General features: G+C 44.5%; 1 protein-coding gene across 1 annotated transcript in view; it reads right to left on the bottom strand.

Annotated features, from left to right (window-relative positions):
• Positions 1-23,045, bottom strand: part of SCIN (scinderin) — a 49,304-nt gene extending 26,259 nt beyond the window's left edge. The window contains exons 1-4 of the mRNA XM_053409363.1: positions 22,508-23,045; positions 18,445-18,599; positions 17,452-17,613; positions 11,509-11,658 (exon numbers count right to left, since the gene is read on the bottom strand). Coding sequence (XP_053265338.1) covers positions 11,509-11,658; positions 17,452-17,613; positions 18,445-18,599; positions 22,508-22,709 — 669 coding nt within the window. The 5' untranslated portion in view covers positions 22,710-23,045. The remainder of the gene's footprint in view (positions 1-11,508; positions 11,659-17,451; positions 17,614-18,444; positions 18,600-22,507) is intronic.
• Between the last annotated feature and the right edge of the window lie 3,294 nt (positions 23,046-26,339).

Below are 26,339 nucleotides of genomic sequence, written 5' to 3'. Positions count from 1 at the left end.
TGGATATAGGAATGCAGTACCTTCTGATAGAGGGGGAACTGTTTGAAATGCATTGGACAACTCATCTGGCGTTATAATTTTTTTAAAAAATAAATTGGAATAACAACAACAAAATAAATAAATAAGCAATTGTGGCTACAAAGAGGGAACCAACCAGCAACCACCCATGCAGGAAAGAGGAGCTGAGAGGCATTCAAGAATGCTATAGTTACAGAGCAAGAGAAATTTAATAAAGAAAAAAGTTTTAAAATTGGCTTACAGTAAATTTCTAAATCTAGGTCTCAAGCATAGAGCAAAATAGTAACCCAATATGGCTTGCTGCCTCATATGCAGCAGCTGATAGATATGACACCATTCCTATAATTCTCCTCCTATTCACCAGAGAAGGGCCGGCTGAATTTGGCTTAAAGTCAAACTAGCTGAAATAAGGTAAGTGCAATGTTGTATCACCCATTCAAAGGAGATACTTGTATTTAGACAAGGAGGGGCATGTTGACAACGTAAATATTTGATAAAGGAGAAATTGCCAAGATAAGGAGTGCAAAGGTAGCTGATGGAGAACACCTTAAATATTTCAAAGAGCCAACCTACCTGTACAGCTTTCTCTCTCAGCAAGATAAATATTATTACAGAGTCTATAAAAAGGCTATATCAGGTTAAATGCAAATAGAATTTCATTGCTCAGCTGGTAAACGCAGTAGCGAAACTTGCTATGTATTAGTACTGTGGGACAGACATATCCAAATAAATAAATAACCTGTATGCATACCCCTTGTCACTTAGTGGCTGATAGATTTGATAAAAACATCACCAACAGGCCTATCATGATGTCAGGCAAGAAATAGCCCAGTGAGAGGCTGATTTGTCTTCTCAGGTACAAATCTTTTATATAAGGCAGTAGTGGACAGCATGGTGGGGGTTGGCACCCACCTGACCTCTTGTTGCCTATCAGAGGCAGAGCAGGAAGGGTGACGCAACTATGAGGTCAGAGTGGTGCAAGCTCTCCACCAGAGCCAGTTTGGTGCTCCTGCCAGGGCTTTCGCACCTTGCCAACTATGCAGCCACCTCCCTCCTCTCCTTCTCAGTAAGCAGCCGTGATGCAATCGATCAGAGGTCAGGGGAGTGGCAGGTTAGGAGTGGATTGTAAGCAATGAGGTCAGAGGAAAATTAAATGCAGAAAGCATGTCGACAGTGAAAATTGCATAATTAACAAAGGTAGTTCGTAATGCAGTTGTTGGTGACACAGACGTCTTGGCCTTGATATGCCAATTAAGAAACATAACGAGATTTAGAAATGTCTTTCGCCAGATTCAATCCACTGGCTCCAGAATATGGGAGATCATCTACTGTATCCACCTGGGTAATCTTGTACACTCCTACTGTTCTCCTCTTTAACAACTTGAGCTCTGCAATTTGCACAGTTCTCTTATTATGAATATTTGCTGGCTGTATAAGCATTGGCACTTGAGGAAATGAACTCACTATTAGTATATAAGTTTACGAGTAGAATGCTCAGAGATGTAGAATGACAATATCTGCTTCTAACAGAAGGCTTCCCTTAGAAATTAGAGCAATAAGACAAAAGACTTCAGGAAGATACAGTTTTTCTGCCCAGGTACTTATTATTGTACCTTCTCCTGCAGTTGTACAATGCAGTCAAATAGGTTTTATTGCACCAGGGCATTCAACCCAATGTGTCCCTATTTAGGATGCTGTAAAACGGCAAGATGGAATTGAAATCACCAGGCAACATTTCTTTTTTTCAATTTTCAGCTTCATAAGTATTGTGACTCTTTGTTCACAGTGTATCACTCTCAATTTTCTACAACACAAGGCATTCCACTTTGGCATCATTCCAATAATAATAATAAAACGTTTGCTGCTTGAAAACACTTTGTAAGGTGCACTTTGAGGTGGCATGAATTCTCTTCTCTACACTACAACACTCTACACATAGATCTTACATAAATATTAGGAATCTCTTTCCCTTTGTTCAGCAATAGGCGAGCACTCAGCTTCAAAAACCGTAACAGATAATGGACCACACTTGCAGCTCTGAAATACTCTCGCATCAGTCAAAGTACTTAGCTTTCTTAGTTTCTGGGCTTGTTGTTAGGAACCTCTCTGAATATGGCAGCCAATTTTGAGAGTTGAGATTATTGTTGTTGTTATTTCATTATATATTATTATATACTTCAACTCGACTCTCCAGTTCAAATGAATATCCAATGCAACTCACAAAAGAAACAGAAATCCAATATACAGTAATAGAACTAAAGGTAAAGGTAAAGGGACCCCTGACCGTTAGGTCCAGTCGTGACCGACTCTGGGGTTGCGGTGCTCATCTCGCTTTATTGGCCGAGGAGCCAGCATACAGCTTCTGGGTCATGTGGCCAGCATGCCTAAGCCACTTCTGGTGAACCAGAGCAGCGGACGGAAACGCCGTTTACCTTCCCACTGGAGTGGTACCTATTTATCTACTTGCACTTTGACGTGTTTTCGAACTGCTAGGTTGGCAGGAACAGGGACCGAGCAACAGGAGCTCACCCCGTCGCGGGGATTTGAACCGCCGACCGTCTGATTGGCAAGTCCTAGGCTCTGTGGTTTAACCCACAGCGCCACCCACGCCCCTGTAATAGAACTATAAGTACAATAATTAAAAGTAGAAGTCATGATTACATGAATGCTTATGACACACACATAATTCAACGTTATTTGACCTTTTTTTCTTGCTGATATGAGTCCTGGGAAAAGGTAGCTTTGCAGAAGCACTAGACCAAATCATTCAGTCATATCAGCTCATGATATCCATGACCATAATTTAATTAAGATTTCCTCAGAGCTGCAGCTGCCACAGCCATGGGAAGATTCTCAGGCACAAATCACTGCCATGATTAATCCTCCTCATCACAACCATGCTGTTTTCAAGAATTATCCCTGAAGAGTGCCATGTCTTGACAACAAGGCTTTTGCAAGTCATTCTTTTCTAGCTAACCACCCGATCAAAACAAATATTTATGTCACGCTATGCCACCAAACAATAGGCCTCATATTTGTGCTTGAATACTGAATTCATTATCGGACAATGGAAAGTGGTTTCGAGTTCCTTGGAACTACTTGCACAAACTAGAAAGAAATGCACAGTTGTTTACGTTAGCGAAGAGAGCTGTGTATTCTACAGTGAGCCAGCTGGGAAAATGATTTTAAGGATTTCACACTATTTAGCAAGGACGGCGACTTTGGAAGCCCAGGTATCAAATGAGGGTTGCCTTTGCTCAAGTTAGGCTGATGCACCAACTTTACCCATGAATGAAGACTTTAGAACTGGCCAAGGTGAAGCACACTTATGGCTTCTGACTAATGCTTTCTGTTGTTTTATAGTTTCGATAGTTGCAATTGGACTGTAGTTTTACTAATTTGGATGCTGCCTTGAAAACTGAAAAGCAGGGTCATAATGTTTTTAGATATCTGGCAACAAGGGATCGGGAGACTCACCCAGTGCTGGATTTACATATAAGAGAAACAAGCTATAGCTTAGGCCCCACTCTCTTGGGGGCCCCCAAAAAAATTTAAGGAAAAAACTGGATGTACATTTCCAAAATATAAGATAAAAAACAAATAAAATAAAACCTACATACAGCAACAGTGTTTTGTGTTGTGTAGGCTCCTATTTGTTATGTGCAAATGGCTTTAGATACATATTAGGTCCATAAATTACCATATAGCATATATTCAACACAAAAACCAGCAAGAATTTGTTGTTGACAAAGGACAGCTGGACATATAGAGCCCCATTACCTTCAGTAGCTTAGGGACTCATCAAACCTAAATCCAGCCCTGAACTCACCTCAAGTGGAATGTCATCTTGGCACACAAGGCTATGAGAAAGTAGGTGGACCATTTGCTTTTAAGCATAATGAATCTGGGCATCCAGCAGTGCAGATGATACAATGCTTTTAAGTGGGTCCTGCAATAATTGCAGGGAGGGGCTTGGTTCCTGGGGAGATAAACCATGACTCCTTCTATGGTAAGGCAGCACAACACCCCTTTCCCTACCACCTTTCCCATATCTGATGGGTGGAAGATGGAACCAACAACCATTTCTATCTCAAGTGAATTATAGCTGTGTGATAATAGCCTAGTGCGTGAAAGAAAGCTTCGCTGTTTTGATAATTGTAAGGTAAGGGCATGAAAGTAATTTATAACTGTCTAAGGATCTAACCTTGTGTGTAGTTATGATGCCAAGTCGGAGACCACACAACACAGATGAGTAGGTTTCAGCATGCAGATTCTGTATACTATAATTTAATTGTAAGCACTTCCCTCCCCCCCAAATAAGAGAGTTGTAATTGCCTTAGAAAGCTGTTTAAACACCTAATAAAAGGGTGTCTCTGCTTGCTCAAGGAATTAAAGAGTATTTGCATTGGCAACCATCCACTGTAGAGTTTCTCCTGAAGTCTAAGATTAATGCCTTGCAATAATTGTCAGGTGAAGAAACATTAAGCAAGCCACACAAAATGGCATTTAGGCCTCTGGAGAAGTACCGCATCTTGTACTTCAGGCACCTAACTTGACAAATATCAAGCTGTAGACCAGGAATGGGGAGCTTTTGGCCAGGCTTCCTCAACCTCGGCCCTCCAGATGTTTTTGGCCTACAACTCCCATGATCCCTAGCTAACAGGACCAGTGGGATGCTGGGAATTGTAGTCTCAAAACATCTGGAGGGCTGAGGTTGAGGAAGCCTGCTTTTGGCCTTCAGGACATTGCTGGACTACAACTCCCATCAGTCCTAGCAAGCATGGCTGATGGCCAAGGGATGATGGAAGTTGTAGTTCTGCAAGATCTGGAAGCCCACATATTCCCCAAAACCGTCAACACTATCCACCCATCCCCATTCAGCAGTGGTTTGCAGTGGAATTTTTCATAGGGGAACAGTTGGGGCCAGAGGCACCAGCTTGCAAGGATGATGGGGGAGGGGATGTCGCACATGTGATGTCACAAGGTCCCAATGCCGTGAGCATGAGCATTGCACCTCCCTCCCTAAGGTGGGCAGAGGCTTCCCGGGCTTTGGGAAAGAGGTGCCAGGGGAACATTTAGAGCACTAGCACAATCGCACTATGTGAACTTGGAATTTAAGGTAGGCTCATTACTTACTGACTCCTGGCCAAACTGGAAGTAGGCCTCAGACTCCTCTCTCCATAAGCAGAAATCAGCAAGTGAATTGGGATCCTATCTGTTTGAACTTTGGATCCTCCTAGTGTTCTCAATACCTTCTTTACCATTGCCTGAAGGAAGATGACCATTGTAAGGGGGAAGGTGAAAGCCCAAAAAGTTGTTTCCAATCTCACCACTGACAGAATCCTGGAAGCCAAGGAATGAATAATTGTGCTCCGTCCTGAGATCTTAGGATGGAGAGCAGGACAGAAATGTCCAAATAAAGTCTTGCTCCAGAACAACTGAGCTGAGCATCTGGCGAGACATGGCGCAAAAGATGATCAGGAACACTGGAAGCTGCATGATCCTGGACCAAGTCAGACCACTGTCCATCTAACTCACTACAGTGTGTTTGCTATCTGGCAGTGGGTCACCAGGTTCTTGGACAGGAGTCTCAGACCTCCAAGTGTCCCTATTGTCCAAGGACAGTCCCAGATTTTGATTTGATGCTGGAATGTCCCATTTTTCCTTAGGACATTCCTATTTTCATCAGAAAAATGTTGGAGGTCAAGGAGATAAGCAACTATACAACCTTTAGAAGACATCTGAAGGCAGCCCTGTATAGGGAAGTTTCTTTTTATGTTGAATAGTTTATTATGTTTTTATGTATGTTGGAAGCCATCCAGAGTGGCTGGGGCAACCCAGTCAGATGGGAGCGATGATGATGATGATGATGATGATGATGATAGGATGTCCCTATTTTCATTGGAGAAATGTTGGAGGGTATGGAGTTTTTCCCAGCCCTTCTTGCAGAAGCCAGGGGCTGAATCTGGCCACTGAGGCTCAAATTGGTCAAGGAAGTGGAACTAAGGGGTGGGATTTTTAATGGCTTGGATAACTGTTTATCTTTTCATTTCTACTGATCTACTGTCTGTCTCATTCTGGTTATAGGGGGTGGGGTGGGTGGGTGTGTTAAGCCCCGACTCACATTAAGGCGAAGGCGACTGCACACAGGTGATTTGCTTGTTAGCTTATCTTAATTTGCCTAAATATCATGTGAAACTTTCTAAGCAGCATTTGAGTGCATTATGTTTGTCCCCAACCAATGAAAGATGGAAATTACTGGACCCTGGGCCCAGTGGATATTCCCTACACAAATAATCAAATTGTTTTAAAAATATCTTTCAGTTTACTTTCCCCAATACAATAAGCAGAAGCCCACAACAGATGTGGGAAAGGGGTAGAGAGGAATAAGTTTACTTTGAGATTAGCTCAATTATCATCATGTTGAAAAGCTAATCAAATAAATGCCAAAATCCCCATTGTGACAGCCACTATGTAATCAAAAAGCATGAGAGGCAAGTCCAGAGGACACCTGTCCTTGTCAGGAGAAGAGCTTATGCTTTCTCAGAACACTGAGGCAAGAGTCTAATTTACAAGTATTTTATGACCAATGGTGTACAACTGCATTGCATTGAGTTAGATCAGATGACTGCTTAACAAGCTAAGATATGAATGAGCCTTTCACCTGTGCTCATATCCGCTTTGTTCCCTCCCTCTGAGGAAACCATGACATAACCAGGAAATTAACCAACCACAGTTTCCCATTTTGTCCAAACTTAGAAATTCTGGTTAATAGCTTCAAAACAAGCCAGAATATTGAACAAACTTCTGGCTTGTTCTGAAGTTGGCAGCCACAGTTTCTCAGTTCAGATCAAATGGAAAACTATGGTTATTTTGAAACTTCCCAATTTAATTGTGTCTCACAAAAAAGGAGGAGTGAAGAAGGCAAACTTTTTTGTTTTTGTTTTTCAAATCTCAATTTTTAAGTTTGTGATATGATCATCTGAACCAGCTCAATGTGTACCTGAGGCAAAGGCTATAACAGACTCCTTTGTGTAGAAAATGTATCCCAATCAGTCTAGGCAGTGGTGAGTCATTTCCATTTTCACTTCCATTTTCGACTTCCACTTACGAGAGCAAGGATATATCTATTGCCTCTTTGTTTGTTTGTTTGTTTGTTTGTTAAATTTGTATACCACCCTATACCCGCAGGTCTCAGGATAAAAACTACAATACAAAAAATACATAATCAAAATAAAAACCAGAACAGCCCAATAAGCCAAAGAATCTGTTGTTTCCGGTGCATCTTGCTCACACAATTAACAGGTAGGACACAAGTCGTTCTGAGTCCTTGCACACCTTTACAACTGCCCAAGACATTTTGGCACCTGATGGGAACCACAAGAGGGGGGACCCTCTACCAGTGAAGAACTATCGTATTTTTCGTCCCATAGGACGCTCCGTCCCATAGGACGCACCTAGTTTTCGGGGGGGGGGAATAAAGGAAAATTTCCCCCTTTATTTCCCCCCCAAAACCAGGTCGGGGAACAGCGGGATGGCGGCGCTGCGCCTCTCCGCTGTCCCCCGAGCTTGTGGGGCTGGCCGATGTCTGCCCGAAGCGTGGGGCGCTCTGTGCAGCAGGCTGCTATCCGCAGCCTAGGAAGCCCTGCAGGAACTCCCGCAGGGCTCCCTAGGCTGCGGGTGTCTGCCCCGCGCGCGGGGCGCTCTGCTTCAGGGCGCCCCGCACGCCGGGCGGCAGGCTGCTATCCGCAGCGTGGGGAGCCCTGCGGGAACTCCACGGGCTCCCCAGGCTAGCTGATAGCTTCCTGAAGCCTGGAGAGTGAGAGGGGTCGGTGCGCACTGACCCCTCTCGCTCTCCAAGCTTCAGCGAAAGCCTGTATTCGCCCCACAGGACGCACACAGATTTCCCCTTCATTTTTGGAGGGGAAAAAGTGTGTCCTATAGGGCGAAAAATACGGTACATCAGGAACAAGGGCAAAATAAAGGTCTACATCGGGAACAATAGTGGGAGGAGACCAGAAGCGCCTCCTATTTGCCAAGAGGCTGCTGCAGAGATGGCATTATGAAGGGCGGCTAAAGAGACACAGCAGAGACGGCTTCCAAGTTGCATGGCATAGCTCTCACTGCCACGGTGGCAGCCATGGGTGGCGCAGTCCTTGGAGGCCAGATCTGCTGCCCCTGTGGATCCAGCCACCTGAGAGGGTCGCCTCAGCTCACGGGTGGGCCAGCCCAGCAACTGCCACATGTTTCCTGAACCATTTGGCCAATCTCTTTCGAAAGAGGTAAATCTTTGCCCAAAGTTCCTCAAGATAAAACCTTCCTAGGAAAAGGTATTTTGAGGACGTGATCCGAAACGCATTGCAAGTAGGAATGAAGCCCCACTGAGTGCGGTGGGATTTATTTTTGAACGTCCTGATCAATACAACATAGTAGCGAAATTCCGTATTTTTTGCTCTGTAAGACGCACCAGACCACAAGATGCATCTAGTTTTTGGAGGAGGAGAACAAGAAAAAAAATATTCTGAATCCCAGAAGCCAGAACAACAAAAGGGATTGGTGCGCAGTGAAAGCAGCAATCCCTCTTGCTGTTCTGGCTTCTGGGATAGCTGTGCAGCCTGCATTCGCTCCATAAGACACACACATATTTCCCGTTACTTTTTAGGAGGGAAAAAGTGAGTCTCATAGAGCAAAAAATACGGTAATTTACACACTTCCTAAAAATACTGAAACCCACTTGTTTTGTTTTATTGTAAATAAAAAAATATGAAGCATAGAAACTCTATGAAACAAATTCAAATCCATGCACTTCAGTGCAAAAAAATTGGAAAAAGCAGACATATTCTGTCATACATTTATGTTTGACATGTGCCTTTTTAGTTACTCCATGCCCATCTGCCTGAATGATCTGTGATCTTATCTAGAAGTTAACTAGGGAAATGTGCTGTTTGACCTTTATGGCTGAATGGAGTCTATAAGGAAGTTCCCACTGACTTTGGAAGGATGCCAACATGGGTGTGTTTTTTTAACTGCTTAAAGGGCACAGACCTTTTTCCAAAGAAAAGGACAGAGGAAAACACCCCATATTTTAAACACATGGATGAAAACTTTATATGAAATCACTGGGCAGAGGGAATACCCCTTTTTTTTATTCTGTCCTGGAGAGTCCACCTCCTAAAAAATAAACTGAGAGCGGATTGTACTCATGCAATGCTACGTTCATAGATTCAAGGTCTTTGCAGCTGTAAAAAGAAGTGTACTAACTTAGATGGAATTCTGCCAGTCTATGCTAGTAAATAGCTTGGAAGATTCCTTTGGCAACTGTACCAAAGGGGTGGGGAGCCTTATGCAATCTGAGGGCTGTGTTGGCTTCCAGGGGACACTTGCCAGTGGTGGGGAGGAGACCCAGAGGCAAAAGCGGACATATCAATGAATGCAGATTTTACTCTTATAGGCTAGTTTCCACACATCCGGCACCCAGGCAAGCAAGAGTCATTACCAGGCATCAAGGTCACATCCCAGCTGGGCAAAGGCCCTTGAGGAGGGTCTGAAACAAGGCTGCTGAGAGGTGTGGCCTGAGGAGAAAAGGTGTGGTTGGGAACTGGGGTGTGGCCTGAGGAGAGTGTCAAGGGTCACAGAGAGAGAGACGCATGGAGAGAGAGAGACACATGAACCCCTGGGCCTGAAGTTCCCCACCTATGAACTAATGGAGCCTGGATAGCTCCGTTGGTTCAGTGGCATAGCTAACTGCTCGGGTGCCCGGTACAGTGCACACGTCCCTGCAGCCAGGAGTGAAGTGAGCAGCCCATGGGGGCGGGGCGAGCCAAGGCAGGGCTCGCTGTGTGGAGCCTCTCCGCAGCCTCCCCCTCAGCTGTAGGGTTGCTGAGGCGGTGGGCAAACAAAAGCCCCACGCTGCTCGAAAAAGCAGCACAGACCTTGCAGGCAGTCCGCCCACCCCCTCCCCCTCACGAGTGACGTGTGGCTCAGGCACGCTGCAGGCCCCGCGGTGTGGCACCCAGTGCCACCCGCCTCACCTAGCTACCAGTGGCATAGGAAAGGGTGCAGGAGTTATTTTTTAAAAAAGTGTCGTGAGCCCAATTTTTTAATTTTTTTTTAAAAAACACATATTTTTGACATTTTGTCACCCCCTCAGTGATGACATCGGGGCGGCCTGCACCCACCGCACCCCCCTTCCTACGCCACTGAGTTGGTTAGAGTGTGATGCTGATAACGCCAAGGTTGCAGGTTCAATCCCCGTATGGGACAGCTGCATAGTCCTGCATTGCAGAGGGCTGGACTTAGATGATCCTCAGGGTCCCTTCCAATTCTACAATTCTATGATTCTAATAGCCTGGCTCATATATTAAGGCAGTGGCGGTGCTGGAAGAGCATGGTGGTAGAAGAATGCACAGCCCTCCATGTCTCCCTGCAGATGATCTCCAATCCTCCCACATCCACCAGGCCCTCATATCATCAGCTGTTCATGTGGAGAGCCTGATTCACTCTAGAGGGAACTTGTACTACCTCAACTGTAAAAAGCAGAAGCAACAAGCCTCTGAATGCCTGTTGCATGGAATCGCAAGTGGAGCAAGTGTTGCTGCACACAGATCCTGCTTGCAGGATTCCCAAAAGCATCTGGTTGGCCACTGCGAGAACAGAACGTTGGGCGAGATCCAGCAAGGCTCTCACGATGCGCTGCTCCTCTGCCACGTTGTTTTAGCACCGGCACCAGTTAAATGGTAGGAAGCGGAGCTAAAAGAAACTGGCTTCGAAAATGGCAACGGGCCTTTCTTCCTTCAGCAAAAATTACAGGCCGTGCTCAACTATGGCCTTCTTCCTCCCCCCTCACCAGCCCAGGCATCCATGAATCATGCATGGCCAACATGCCTTGAGGCACAACATCTGTCATACTCGGTTGCTCAAGCCGCAATCAGCACAACAAAGCAGAGACGCAAATATCAGCAACGGTGCTCTCATGCACACTCCATTGGTTTCCCATGCGGATGTGAGAGGAACTCTAACCCAAACCAATATTAACGTTCCAAACAGTTGTGAAGCTTACCGACTCCAAAAATAATTAAGGGTTCTAGCACTACTATAATTAATTGCTAACTTATTTTCCATTAGAAACCGAGGGAGAATGCAACTTAAAAATATCATTCATTAACCATTTATTACCATCTAGGTTAATAGCTCATAATGTGACCTGGGTCCAGGCCACTAGTGGTGAGCTGCCATGTTTGCTGGCAATGGCACTCCAAGGTTTCAGGCTCTTTCCTGGAGATGCCAGAGACTGAACCTGGTATCTTCAGCACGCACTTCATGTGGTCCATCACTGAACTCTGGTTCCCCATGTATGCAATAGGCAAGCCCCGTTCTGTCTACTTCATGGTATCTCAAGCCATAGCCTGAGGCAGGGTGACTGGCCAGATAAACAACACAGCTAATGGAGCGGGGGGGGGGCGGTTTCGCCACCAAGTGAATATACAATACCTTTAGGAGTTCTTTTGGCTCACTTCCTTCATCCACAGCAATCAACTGGGCTCTTCCATTCCGTTCATTGTCCCGAATGCCCACAGCAACCTGCGTAGCTTTCAGGCGCTCAAATTTATTGCATGTAGAGCCACACCACTGGTAGATCTCCTAGAACAAAACAAGAGATCTCATCAGTCAGCAGAATTATTCAGGGGAAAGCTTCACATGGATAGCTTGCAACGTTCCAGCATCATTACAATTCCAAAATTTTCTGTTGGAACGCAGCTGCAGATACAGTGGTACCTCAGGTGAAGTACTTAATTCGTTCTGGAGGTCCGTTCTTAACCTGAAGCTGTTCTTAACCTGAAGCACCACTTTAGCTAATGGGGCCTCCTGCTGCTGCCATGCCGCCGGAGCACAATTTCTGTTCTCATCCTGAAGCAAAGTTCTTAACCTGAAGCACTATTTCTGGGTTAGCGGAGTCTGTAACCTGAAGCGTATGTAACCTGAAGTGTATGTAACCTGAGGTACCACTGTATTTGTTAATACTGACTGCACCTGGATGTTAAGTAAATTTTGGTTTATTGTTATGGGAACAAGTCTAAGGCAAGCCTAGAGCTTACCTGCTCCCCACTTTGTTCCTCTGTTTTTCTAGGATGGCTGTGAGGAGTTTAGGATCATGTCCACACCCTAATCTATGGTTGATCTTAACTACAGTTTATTGAAACAAGCCAACACCATAACCCATGAGAGGGGAGAGCAATAACCACAAGCCTTACCTAAGTTCATTCCTTACACAATAAACCATGGTTTATTCATTGTGGCATCACAAAGCTACAACTGTGTCTACAGATTAGTATACAGATAAGTTGCGTCTATATGGCAGAATGATTCATAACTGTTTCTATTAAGGACTAGCAAGAATGGTTATTTGACACTATAGCTGGTTGCTATAGGTTCCCAGAGTTCCTTATGAAGAGGGGTTGACTGTGGAACCAATCTGGGAACTGTAGCTCCGTGTGGAGAATAGGGGTCTCCTAACAGTTTTCGGAGCCCTTAATGAATTACAGCTCCCAGAATTATTGGGGGAAGCTATGACTGCTTCAAGTGGCATCACAGTGCTTTGTAAGTACTTGGTGTGAAGGCAACTCATGTCAGCCCTTGATGCCAGCCCTGCCTAGCGATCCCTTGGCTGCCAAAGATGAAGGCTTCTTTGATTTGCCCTGGCATCCCAGCCGTTGGTTTAGCCAGTCATTTCTGCTTTCTTAATTATTGTTTCACAGTTCACAGCTGGCTCTTCTTAATTGCTGTCACTGTGGCTTTGATTGCTGCATTTTGATTGTTTCATTTCATTCTTTTAATTGTTCACCGCCCTGGGAGATTATGCTAAAGGACAGCTAACAAGCTGACTGAATAAATAAATCCCGCAAACTCATCCAAATAAGCTTGTATGGAAGCAGAAGCCTTAATTCAAAGACAAGCTGCAAATAATTTCACGACAGAATCGCATGGAATGAACAGATTTTGGTAGCCTGAAAGTAGAAAAACAGAAAGGTGGAATAAGAGGACTCTAAAAGAACTACAGTTCCTAGTTTGCCTAAAATTTATCTCCATTAATAAACATCTTGTTCCTCAGTCCACAGGCGTTTTGGCATATAATGAATCCATTCTGAGCACACACCCAAGAATACAGCGTTTTCTACTTACCAGTGAAAGGAGTACTAAATGAAACAGCCCACGCATACTTTCTAGACCAAACAGCTTCACTATTCACAATTCACAATTTTGAATTCTGATTCATATTCCAAAAATGCTACTACAGTGGTACCTCGGTTTACAGACGCTTCAGGTTAAGACTCCGCTAACCCAGAAATAGTACCTCAGGTTAAGAACTTTGCTTTGGGATGAGAACAGAAATCATGTGGTGGCAGCGGGAGGCCCCATTAGCTAAAGTGGTACCTCAGGTTAAGAACAGTTTCAGGTTAAGAATGGACCTCCTGAACGAATTACATTCTTAACCCGAGGAACCACTGTAAAAGCACTTGGCATGTGCCTGAAGTCAAGACAGCTATTAATTCCCCTGCCTGCTGTGAATGGGTCCCAGTTGGTGAGGTCTGACACAACTCTTTACAATTTTAATAAAAGCCGAGTATCTGAAAGCCTTTCAGAGTCCCAGCTGTGAAAGGTTTCAAAACTTTCAGAAAAGCAAGAGTAGATAAACATTCCAGATTCCTAGGCAGCAACATCTAATGCAAATCACCTCCCTATTTGACCGACAAGTCGGTTTTCGCCAAGCCACATCCTGCATCATCAGGCATTGGGCACATAAACATGCAGCTCAGCTGAAAGGGGTGAGGACTGCTGTTGTTATCAAAGACAGGCAGGACTCTGAGGAGGCAAGGGGGGTGGAGGATCATGGGGCCAGTGATTTGTGCACAAGGCAGGAGTCAGGGCTTGGGGAAGAATGAAAGTCAGGGCTGTCAGAGACAGAGGAAGAGTTGCAGGGAGGGCAGGAAGAGGCAAAAGAGCCGGTCCCTGAGAGAGTTGGGCCATTAGATCTCCTCAGTCCAATGTCTCCAAGGTCAAGGAGGGGCCCTTTGCGCCAGGTGCAAAGGCGGAAGATGCCGGCTACTTGCATGAGCCCCGTCAGGTGAGGGAATTTGAGTTTGGGAAGAGGTGTGGTCATGCTGTTGCATTAGTCGTCCAGTTCAGGGCACAAGCGTGGAGGGGAGTAGATGCCTCGCTAGCTACATAGCAGGAGGGGTGTATATAAAATATTATAATGATAATAATGATAATAAAATAATAATAATAATAATAATAATAATAATAATAATAATAATAATATAACAATAATAATAATAATAATAATAATAATAATAATAATATAATAATAATAATAATAATAATAATAATAATAATAATAATTTATTATTTATACCCTGCCCATCTGGCTGGGTTTCCCCAGCCACTCTGGGCGGCTTCCAGCAAAATATAATAAATAATAAAATGTCAGACATTAAATACTTCCCTGAACAGCCTTTAGCTGTTCTCTAAAAGTTGTGTACAGTGGTACCTTGGGTTAAGTACTTAATTCATTCTGGAGGTCCGTTCTTAACCTGAAACTGTTCTTAACCTGAAGCACCACTTTAGCTAATGCAGCCTCCTGCTGCTGCCGTGCCGCCAGAGCACAATTTCTGTTCTCATCCTGAAGCAAAGTTCTTAACCCAAGGTACTATTTCTGGGTTAGCGGAGTCTGTAACCTGAAGCGTATGTAACCTGAAGTGTATGTAACTCGAGGTACCACTGTAATTCTTTATCTCCCTGACAACTCATGGTAGGGCGTTCAGTCATTATTCAGTCGTTTTTATCCCCTGCTGTGGTTGCAGCCTTGTGGCATATTTATCGTACTGGGGCCTTGTTTTATCATTTAATAAAACTGCATTTTATCCTTTTTTCCTTTTGTGGTCTGGATGACTGTTCCCAGTTACATGATCTATTTAACCCTTGTGTTTATGTGTATCATTATTCACACAGTAAGGAATCCTTACTGGCCTGGAAATGAGGTAGTGGCAATGCAGTCAAGTGAGAAATCTAATTAGCCGATTAACATCATTTTTGAGTGTTGAAAGGCACCCCAGAACAATATTTAGACAGACGAACACGTGTCACCAGCACAACCTCTGAACTGATAATGAAAACCTCTCTTTTTTTTCCTCACACACACATAAACTAAATAAAAGGACATGGGGTTATTAAGGAAACAAAAAGAAGAAACAGCAATTGGGATGTTTCAAAGTGTTCATTGCACAATTCTGTACATTAACAGTGAACTCATTCTGTATGTGCGGATTCTTATGTAGCCAAAATGGAATCACCCACGCACAAGAGGGAAGTATGAGTAGGGTTGAGGAGACCCCGAGAAGTACAAAGAAAGTTATTTTTAAATCTCTAAGCTGGGGAAGACCCAATGCAAACTGACTGCATTCAGTAGGCACAGATTGCAGATTCACTGCTGAAGGGCAACTGGAATATGTGAGGAGGGTAAAATGGAGTTTCCTGGAAGAGCTGGCTGGAACCCTGACAGGAAGCACTTTTACTCTGCAGCATTTTATTGCAGGTCCAAGTTTTTTTAAAGCACATATTGCCTTCTAGAGAAATGTTCTTTCGGCTGCAGCTAATAGCATCTCATTGCTGATTTTACGAAGTATTCTGCATTTTCATTATCTTAGTTGTGCAATGTTTATTGGCGGCCAGTACAAACGGTTATGCGAACGTAGCAGAATATTCTCATTTAGCAATGCTAGTGTGCATTTGCTATGGAAGGCTTGCCAAATTAATCAGATTAATTGTTTAGTAAGGCACCTGAATTTCCAGTTCTTGCTTCATGTACAGTAAATGCCAACCAGATGCACAACCACGTAGGGATATGAAATGAGAAAATCTCAACATCTCTTGGCTTAGTCAAGAAACAGAAAACAAAGCTCAAAGCATTTTTTTAAATAAATAAAAATGCAAATAACATATGGAAATATACTGCATGGGCAAACACCATGGCTCCATGGAAGCTGTGTTTGCAATCCATAGACCTTATCTGGTTACAAAAGTAAATCAACAAGATTTGAAGGTTGTTGTGTGTTTCCTCAGCACACCCTCAAAATAATCAGCCACACTGTCTAATAAATTGTATCACTGTGATCCCTAAATTCCTCAGAAGGACAGCAGTACAACGGAGCTGAATGACCTCTCAACACACACAAAAGCAACATTCTGAAGTGACCCAACTGTAATTATGGACATAAATATGTTTATTCTACAGTATTCTTATTCAGAAATAAAGCAAGTCTTTCCTTCAAAACTCTAGATCGAGCGTGGGGGATCTGTGGCCCTCCAAATATTACTGGACTCCCACTCCCATCAGCCCCAGCCAGCATGGTTAGAAATGATGGGATTTGGAGTTCAACAACAACAGGAAAGCCATAGTTCCCCCACCCCTGCTTTTAGCTCACAGCATCTTCCTTCTGCATTCTCTCTAACCTTTCACAATGGGCTGCTTATTCTCAGTTCTTTGTAATGATAAATCGTGAACATTCAGCCCGGGTCCCATATTGACCACCTGATAATGAATACTACATCCTTAACCAGGTCTCACGCCACTGCCCTAAGTCAAATTTAATATTTTGACCACACGAGGGGAGTAAACAAGATGAAGGGAAATAGCAAATCTGATTCCAATCTTGAGAAATCCTGGCTTTTTTCAATGCTTCTTACATATGGTTGTTTCTGTCTTTGAATCAGAACTACATTAAGATAAAGGTATTCCTTTTTAAAGGGACACGGGTGGCGCTGTGGGTTAAACCACAGAGCCTGGGACTTGCCGATCGGAAGGTCGGCAGTTCAAATCCCTGCGACGGTGTGAGCTCCTGTTGCTCGGTCCCTGCTCCTGCCAACCTAGCAGTTCGAAAGCATGACAAAGTGCAAGTAGGTAAATAGGTACCGCTCTGGAGGGAAGGTAAACGGCGTTTCCATGCGCTGCTCTGGTTCGCCAGAAGTGGCTTAGTCATGCTGGCCACATGACCCGGAAGCTGTACGCCGGCTCCCTCGGCCAATAAAGCGAGATGAGCACTGCAACCCCAGAGTCGGTCATGACTGGACCTAGTGGTCGGGGGTCCCTTTACCTTTATTCCTTTTTAACCAAGCTTTGCTGGGGCCATTTTAGAGCATGACAAATTCTAGAAAATATTGTTTCCTGTTGGTCTTTTATCTGCTTAAATGCTTCAAGGGATGTGGTCAGCAGCAAACCACCAGTGCTTGCGACACAAGTTATTTTGAGTCTAATATTGCAGAGGAAGTGTTTGTAATGTATGGAGAAGATCTTGGTTTGGGGCTCAGACTTAATTATATGGCAGTTTTTGTAGGAGATTTTGTTGCTTTGGAAAACTTCAGTCCTTGACCACTTACCGTTCCAAGGTCAACAATGAAGCAGTCTCCTTTGTTGAAACTGTCCCAGCTAAGAGGAACTTCGGTGGCTCGAATCACTCTCCGGCCTTTGATATGCAGAAGTCTTCTTGCGCTGAGGTCATTGGTGACCACGTGATTAAAGCCCGAGGCAACACCACCTGCCTAAATAAAGTGAAGCAACTTAGGGTTAGTTGGTTTCTGTGATGGAGTATATAAGGGCCTAGTACACATATACACATACAGAAGTAGATCATACATCACACCCAACCAGATTTGCACTAACACAGAAAACTGAATTGGAAACCTGAGAAGGTGGTCAGGGAGACAGACCAGTTGCTTCTTCTGGATGGGCTTGCACTTCCTTGGAAAGGACAAGTTTGAAGTTTGAGGCTGTACCTGGATCTATCTTTGTCACTGAAAAATCAGGTGGCCTCAGTGCCTTTTAGCAGCTATAGCTGATACATCATCAACAGCAGCCATTTTTCGACAGGGATAGTTGGGCCAAGAGGATCTATACATAAGTAACCTTAGTGGTGTCCAAACTTTTTTCAAAGAGGGCCAGATTTGATGAAGTGAAGGGCCATGAGGGCCAACCAAGGTTGTTGACCTTTTTTTACTTTTTTTAGGATTCAAGTTGTTAAGCTTTTTTATGATTTTACCCCAAAGTTGTTGAGCTCTTTTTAGGATTTTACCGCAAGAAATAAACTGCTGACTGGTGGGACATAGACTACATGGGGCTGCCCTATTGAACTTCTGCCACTTATTGAAGCTTTTAAAAAAAATATATATTCCAGCATGCATTTTAATTGATGTGTGATTTTATAGCCTTAATTGATTTTGATTTTTTGTATCGTATCTTTGTAAACCACTTAGAGACTATTGTTTGCTTCAAGTTCTGCTTTAACACCGAGTCAGAACTGTAACTTCTTTTTAGTTCCCTTTTCAAAGGTTCCAATTATTGTAGACACATCACGCAATCACACTATTACGTACCTTATACTTTATGCCACCTTTGAAATATCCAACGAATTGAGTAGACTCATATCCCTGGATTTCCCGATGCTGAACAGGCTTTCCTCCAAGATAATCATCCATCTGAACCGTAAAGATGGCTGCTGCAGTACTTTCATCCTGACTGCACTCTTTTCCTAAAACCAGACAGGAATGTTCTTAATAATATTCTCGATTTCCTAAAGTAATTTTCCTAAAGTATTTTCCTAAAATAAGAATATTTAGAGGAGCAAAAATAGCAAAGAATGGCAAACTATTACAGATTAAATGCCTGCCTGTACAATACAGTTAAATTATTTTAGATGCCATGAGTTCCTCCTAAGGAACTTTGGGTAGTCCGGTTTGCTGAGGCCAGCAATGTTGTCCTCCACATACATTGACCAGGTTCCAAAGAGTGCAGTTTTGACATATGTCTATTTATTTAATAGGGACGCGGGTGGTGCTGTGGGTTAAACCACAGAGCCTAGGACTTGCAGATCAGAAGGTCGGCGGTTCAAATCCCAGCGACGGGGTGAGCTCCCGTTGCTCGGTCCCTGCTCCTGCCAACCTAGCAGTTCGAAAGCACGTCAAACTGCAAGTAGATAAATGGGTACCTCTCCAGCGGGAAGGTAAACGGCGTTTCCGTTCGCTGCTCTGGTTCGCCAGAAGCGGCTTAGTCATGCTGGCTTCATGACCCGGAAGCTGTACGCCAGCTCCCTCGGCCAGTAAAGCAAGATGAGCGCCGCAACCCCAGAGTCTGCCACGACTAGGCCTAATGGTCAGAGTTCCCTTTACCTTTACTATTTATTTATTTATTTATTTATTTATTTGCGCTTTTCTTCCAAGGAGCTCATGGTGCTCTACTTGATTTTCCTCTTCCTCTTGTCACAGGAGCCCTGTGAGACAGATGAAGCTAAAGCCTAGTGACAGGTCCAGGGTCGCCCTCTGAGCTTCATGGCTGAGTCCAAGTTGAACTCTATCTAGTTGGGGTCCTACTGAATTGAATGCTGCGTAACACTCTTGATGTCAGCATTTCCACATGGCTGAGTCCACGCAAATCCAAATCAAAGCCCCATTTGATGCTCTTGTCTGTACTTCAGAAGTACTGGTAATTCGCAACTTCAAAATATAATCTTTAATCACAAATATAACCTTTAATAATTTCCCGTTACATGCAGCCAAAGAAGGTATCTTCAGGTGCAGGACTTTGTTTTGTGCACCAAACAGAAGCTGTGTGCATATGTGGATATGTGTGTGTGCGCGCGCGCGTGCGCGTGCATGAAACCTCAGGTGCAACCTCAGGTCAAAATGGAAATTGGCAGATGTAGATAGAGAGTTTTCATCAAGCGATATATGAGTTGAGCACAAAACCAAGCAGAAAAAGATTTACACACTGCCAGACCTTCTCCTGAGAGGCCTGGGCCACTTTCAGCATTTTAGGCCCCTAGCCATGATAATAAAAAATAAAAAATGATGATACACGAAAACCAAATAAAGCATCCCTGCCAAAAAATAATAATTAACGGTTTGTTTATATAATCAGCATATCTGAGACGGCATGTCCATCACAGTCCAATCTTGTGCCATCAGATCAGAAATATTTTTTAATTAATATGGATGAACATTTTAAACTCAGGTTGGATGGCCATCTGTCAGGGATGCTTTGGTTGAGATTCCTGCATTGCAAGAGGTTGGACTAGATGACCCTTGGGGTCCCTTCAAATTCTATGATTCTTTAATGTGACAAAACCTATTATCAGCTAACCCAAAAAATGTGTTTCGCCAAACCACATCTCTTCGTTGATTCACTATGCAGCTCTGAGCGGACAAAGTGTGTTGCATTTTGGTCTTATGTGCATAAGCTTATCAAATGCCTCCAAAATTGACAAGAGTCTAAATCTGAGGGGCCCAACATTTGAGCTTGAGACCCAGGCCAAAGGGCCCTCCTTCTACCCTCCCCCCACTCCTTCAGCCCTGCACACAGCCTCTTCTGCAGACCACAGGAGATACCTAAACACAGCGCAACACAGCACCGTGGGTGGCAAAATTCTTTAGCAAAACTGCCAACTGCCTCACCTTGCCAATAGCCTCTGGTTCTTTCTGCAGAAAAATGAGTTTACCACATTTTATGCGCACATTACTCCTTGCAGCATCCACCTGGCACTGTGGAATGAGGTGATCTAGAAAAGAGCTCTTTGGAGGAAAGGTGGCTATCAATGTAATAAAGAAATGTTTATTTTTGTTTTATCGCTTTCAATTGTTCTGCTTTCATCATTTGTTTTTGTGTTACTTATATGCTATTGCAATTTCTGATGCGATGATCTTGATGGAAATGTTGTCCACTATTTTTTAGTGCTTTGTCATGATTGTGAGCTGCTTTGAGCTCAATATTGCAGTTGGAAAAACAGTGTACAAACATTAAATCAAATTCCAAACCCTACTTAGCCATGAAGCTCACTAGATTATTTGGGCCAGTCATTCTCTCTCAATCTAACCAACTTTATAGGGTTGTTGTGAGGATAAGGAGGGAGAAACATGTATGCCACCCTGAACATCTTGGAGGAAGAGCGGGATAGAAACATTATTTTATTTTTATTTTTTTTAAAAAAACTACTTCTAAAAAGAGAGGCAACGTCATTCAGGGCAGTATGGGAAACCTGCCATCTCTCCTGGAAAGAAGCCTCGTACCTCAGTTCCAGAAATGCAGGGACTTAAGGCATTTGCTCTGTACATGCTCAGGAATACTTTTTATTATTATTATAAAATATTAATTCATAACTGTTTCTTTAAATATGGAGCAGGACCAAAGCAGGGAAAAGGTGACGCTAAATGGGTTGGACCCTAAGACCAAGATTAACATTACCTGCAAGTTCCTAGTATCTGCAAAGAAACAAACTCGTATGTCACCTTGAAGGCTAACAGATTCATTGTAACAAGAGATTCTCTTTTGCATTTATTGTAGGAGGCAAATCTGGTTCCACCTTTCCGGCACATGTCACCTTGGAAGGCACCGGATTTAGACACATTGTGGGAACCCACAATAAATATGTTGATAATATCATTCTTTCTACAAAGCCACATGTGTGTGTAGAGCTTTAAAGGGCACAAGAGGGCAGGTCCCTGCCTGCGGGGAGTTTACAATCTAGACTGAACGGTGCCATAAGATTCCTCTTTGTAGCACCTACAACAGATATCTGCTGCTTACAAAACAGCTCGGGTGCTGAGCTCCTTTGCAACTCATCTTCTGGAATCAGCATCAAAGAAGACACACACACACACATCTCCCCGCCAGTACTTTAAATCCTATAATCTGTGCCCCGAAGGAGAAACAGAATTCTGCAGAAACATTATGGCACCAGCTGGGTAACACTGCCAAAACTTTTTGACAGCAAACCCAGGCAGCTGAGAGGAACACTGTCGCATCTGCTTTGCACACGAAGGGGCTCAGTTTCAAACCTCAGCATCCCCAGGTAAAATCTGGTAAAGATTCCTGCCTGAAACCCTGGGCAGTGGATGCCTGTCAGTCTATAACTGAGCAAGTTGCACCAGTGATACCAAGCAGCTTCCTAATAATGTGTAGCAGCAACAAGGAAGGTGGGTGTGTCAGGAGCCAACACAGAAGGAGAGACAGTGTGGTGTAATGGTTAGAGCACCAGACGAGGGCCTGGGAGAACAGGATTCAAATCACCACTTGGGATTTGAAGCTCATGAAGTTCACCTTGGGCCAGCCACTGTCTCACACCCTAACCTACCTGACAGGGTTGTTGGGAGGATAAAATGGGAACACCCCGCATTTCGACCAGGAGCCGCTTTCCCAAGCTCCCTTGAGGAAAGCGTGAGAAAATATAGATATGGAAAAAGCACCTTCCTGAACGTGTCAAACTCTCTTGAGTAGAAGAGATTGGCTCATCTACAAGAACTTTTCCAGACCGGCGGGGGAAGCACCCAAAAACAAAAGCGCATCATGTGGCCCCTTAAAGCCTAGCGACAGGTGCCGCTAGACCAGGAGGTGGCTGATTTTGCCCCCTCCCTTCTACCCTTGCATCCACCCCCCACTGTCCCGTACCTAGCCAGTAGTGCAGATTGTAGAAGGTGGCGTTGCTCCTCTTGACAGTGTGCAGCACCAAGTAGGCGTCGCCCACGTAGAAGTTGCCGTGCAGCGGTTCGGGCACCGGCACCAGATCCAGTTTCTCGATCCGCCAGATCTGCAGCCCAGCCCGGTGGCCCGCACTGGCGAACTCTTTGTGGTACAGCTCCGGGGGCGCCATCGATGCTCCTCCTGCCCCGATGTCAACCAGCAAAGTCCTTCCCGAAGTGGCCCAAAGTTGAGCGTAAAAGCGCACGAGCTTTAAACCCACTTTGCAATTACGCAGCCGGACGGAGTTTGCGAAGCCGGCGCTGCAACTCCCCTGTTTTATGGCACGAGCGCTGCGTTTGCACAGCCAAGGGGCGAGGCCTGTCAGTTCCCCGAGAGGCGGGTCTTGCGGTTGTATCTCTCCCCAGAGCCGACGGGGCGGCCGGGAGAGGCCTCGCTGCGCCCAGCCCCAAGCGCACCTATGGCAAGGCGAGGGCGCGCGGAGGGCAGGAGCTGCTGCTGCTGCTCAAAGGCCGCTTGTGCGTTGAGGAACCGCAGGAAAACCTCCAAAGTGCTGCTCAACTCTCCTCTCAATCCCGGCCTTGTTCTCTCTCCTCTTTGGAAGCGATTCATTCTTACAGCGGTTCCAGCCAACGCCTGTCTACAAATCTATATAAAGCTGTCGGGGCCATTTCTTTCTCCAGTTTTAAGGTCCAGGGACGTCATTCCTTTAATATGTAAAAAAAAAAAGTTTTTTAAGTCTCTGAGCATGCACAGCGTGCTTCCCTTTCCTCTGCCTTTGAGGAGCTGGTGAGGAAAGGATCCCCAGGTGGATTTGCAACTGAAGAAAACTCTTCCTTCATCTATCTGTTTCAGAAATGCACACACTTTAATAAATTTTACGCTGCATTGGTGAAGCAGTGCCAACTCTGGTGGTTGTGCCAGATTCAGCTGGACAGAGCAAAAGTACAGCGGTATTCCTGTGTGAGAAGAGAGGCAGGGCAAGGTTGATAAAGGGATACAGGAAGTCAACATATCTGTTTATACATTATACACAAGGTTGTGTACATGCTATTAAAGCAAACCTGAAGGACATTTTCCCCTTTCAAAGAATTCCAGGCCCTGTAGTTTTATCCCCCACTGAGGTACAATTCCCAGCAGCCCTTGACAAACTACAGTACCTACCATCTTCTGAGGGAAAGAATGTGTTTTGGACATGCTTGGAAGGTATAAGGTAAAGGTAAAGGGACCCCTGACCATTAGATCCAGTCATGACCGACTCTGGGGTTGCGGCGCTCATCTCACTTTATTGGCCGAGGGAGCCGGTGTACAGCTTCCGGGTCATGTGGCCAGCATGACTAAGGCGCTTCTGGTGAACCAGAGCAGCACACGGAAATGCTGTTTACCTTCCCGCCGGAGCGGTACCTATTTATCTACTTGCACTTTGACATGCTTTCAAACTGCTAGGTTGGCAGGAGCAGGGACCGAGCAACGGGAGCTCACCCCTGTTTCGGGGATTCGAACCGCCGACCTTCTGATTGGCAAGTCCTAGGCTCTGTGGTTTAACCCACAGCGCCACCTGCGTCCCTCTTGGAAGGTATAGGGTGTACCAAAGGTCCATCTAACTCAGTATTGCATACTCTGACTGGCAGTAGCTCTCCAGGGTTTCTGATGGAGGATATTCCCAAGCCATACCAGGGATTGAACCTGGGGCTTACATGCAAGGCTCTGCCACTGAGCTATGGCCCTTCCTCACTCACTGAGGCTCCACACTCGCCCCATTACAATGTATATTGCAGGGAATTATAGGTTGAATTATTTTTATGGGAAGCTAGTCCATGTCGAAAGCACTTTGTTGCTTTACCTGAAGGAGCACCTCCACCCCCATCATTCAGCCCAGACACAGAGGTCCAGCTCCGATGGCCTTCTGGTGGTTCCCTCACTGCAAGAAGTAAGGTTACAGGGAACCAAGCAGAGGGCCTTCTCGGTGGTGGAGCCTGCCCTGTGGAACGCCTTCCCATTAGATGTCAAGGAAATAAACAACTATCTGACTTAGAAGACATCTGAAGGCCGTCCTGTTTAGGGAAGTGTTTAATGTTTGATGTTTTATTGTGTTTTTTATAGTCTGTTGGGAGCCACCCAGAGTGGTTGGGGACACCCGGCCAGATGGGCAGGGTATAAGTAATAAATTATTATTATTATTACAGCCAGGCCTCTACATGAAGTGAGAGTGTGTCCCCAGAACCCTCAGCAGCCTTGAGGAAATGGTACATGGAAACAGCCCGGCTGCTGACAGTTTATTTTCCCATCTTGTTTGTATGTTTGTTATCTGCCTTTTGATTGAATGATATGTCTAAAGTGGATTATGCAACACTATATAGTATATCAGTTTGAGAATGGATTGCAGCTTTGGCTTCATCATGCAAGAGTGGATCAGATAAGAGAGGTGTTGAGGAGGATGGTTATTAATATAAATTAATTAAGTTTATCGCCTTCCACACTCTCATGTCAAGGTGATGTACAAGTTAGAATAAAAAAAAACCCAACAACCCCAGTGTGATCAATCTCAGCAGCGTGCTTAATTAAAACATAGAGAGTTCTGAGTGCAATGAATCCTTCCCCCCCCCTACTTTTGCACCTGTTAAATATTGGCCCAAAGCAAAGGACAGGAGACTGATAGAAGAAAATACACACACACACACCCTGAGCCCTGTGGCACTCTAAAGATTAATAGGATGGGGGTGGCCTAAACTCAGGTGGCATACAGCCAACTTCTTGAAATTCCAAGGGACCCTGTGTGTGTTTATTGCAACAGACTCGCAAGATCAGCCCTCTGGGATTCACTAGTAAGGGGAACTAGAGCCACCCTAGGTATCTAACACATCACAGCAAAATTGTGCCTTTTACCCCTGTCCAATAATGAAACTGGCACACTGGACACAAAAATGTAAGTGCTGAACTCAGCAATTAAATTAAAGAACCTTCCACTTTTTCTCCAGTATTAAAAGAAGGGGGCGAAATCTAAGGCAGCATATGCAGCTTGCTAGGAAATCAGATGAGATGCTTTGCTTGCTAAGTTCAGGGGTCAAAGAAGAGTTTGACTGACAATATTGGCAGCTAACAATATTGGTTTGAAACAAAACACTTAATGGAACAGGTGGGTTTTGAGCCGGGATCTGAAAGAACAGCGGGAGACGGCATCGCACAAGGTGAGGCAGTTTGAAGCATAAGGGGTAGGAAACACAGACAGAGAAAAGTAGACCTTCAGCTGGCTGAGGGTGGCGGAGCTGCAGGAACAAAGGTCACGGAAAGCTACGTATTTGGATATAAGAGAAGGAAGTAAGATGCTTGTTAACAATATTTGCTAGCGAACAATATCAATGCAGAACAAAATGCTTACTCAGCAACTTAGGCTGCATACCCGCTAATCCATCTGGAACGCAAAAATGTAGTTTTTCTTGATCTGGAATCGTTCAGGCTTATCTTCAACAAGCTTCTTTCATTCATGATTGATTCTTAATCCTGCCATCTGCAAGGGTGGGTGTGGTTGCTAGTTTTAGGTTGTGTTTTAATATTTTGTTTTAATGTAATATTCTTTAGACTATACGCCACATAGAGTCTTTTAGACTGCTTTGTGTCTTCTAAACTGCTAACATCCTACCTGTGGTAATCCAGCATTTATAATACTTGTTTATAAGTGTTTAGTTCTCCCCCCGCATATGCTAAGTTGTTGAATAAGCAGTTTGGTTTGCACCAGTTCTGTTAGCTACTAATATTGTGAAACTGGCATGCCATATGACCCCTGCCCCCACTGCCAGACCTT

This window comes from Podarcis raffonei, chromosome 12 (assembly GCF_027172205.1).
Source record: "Podarcis raffonei isolate rPodRaf1 chromosome 12, rPodRaf1.pri, whole genome shotgun sequence".
Taxonomy (NCBI): Eukaryota; Metazoa; Chordata; class Lepidosauria; order Squamata; family Lacertidae; genus Podarcis; species Podarcis raffonei.
The sequence above is the reverse complement of the archived record's forward strand: the minus strand, read 5'-3'. Positions and strand labels throughout refer to the sequence as shown.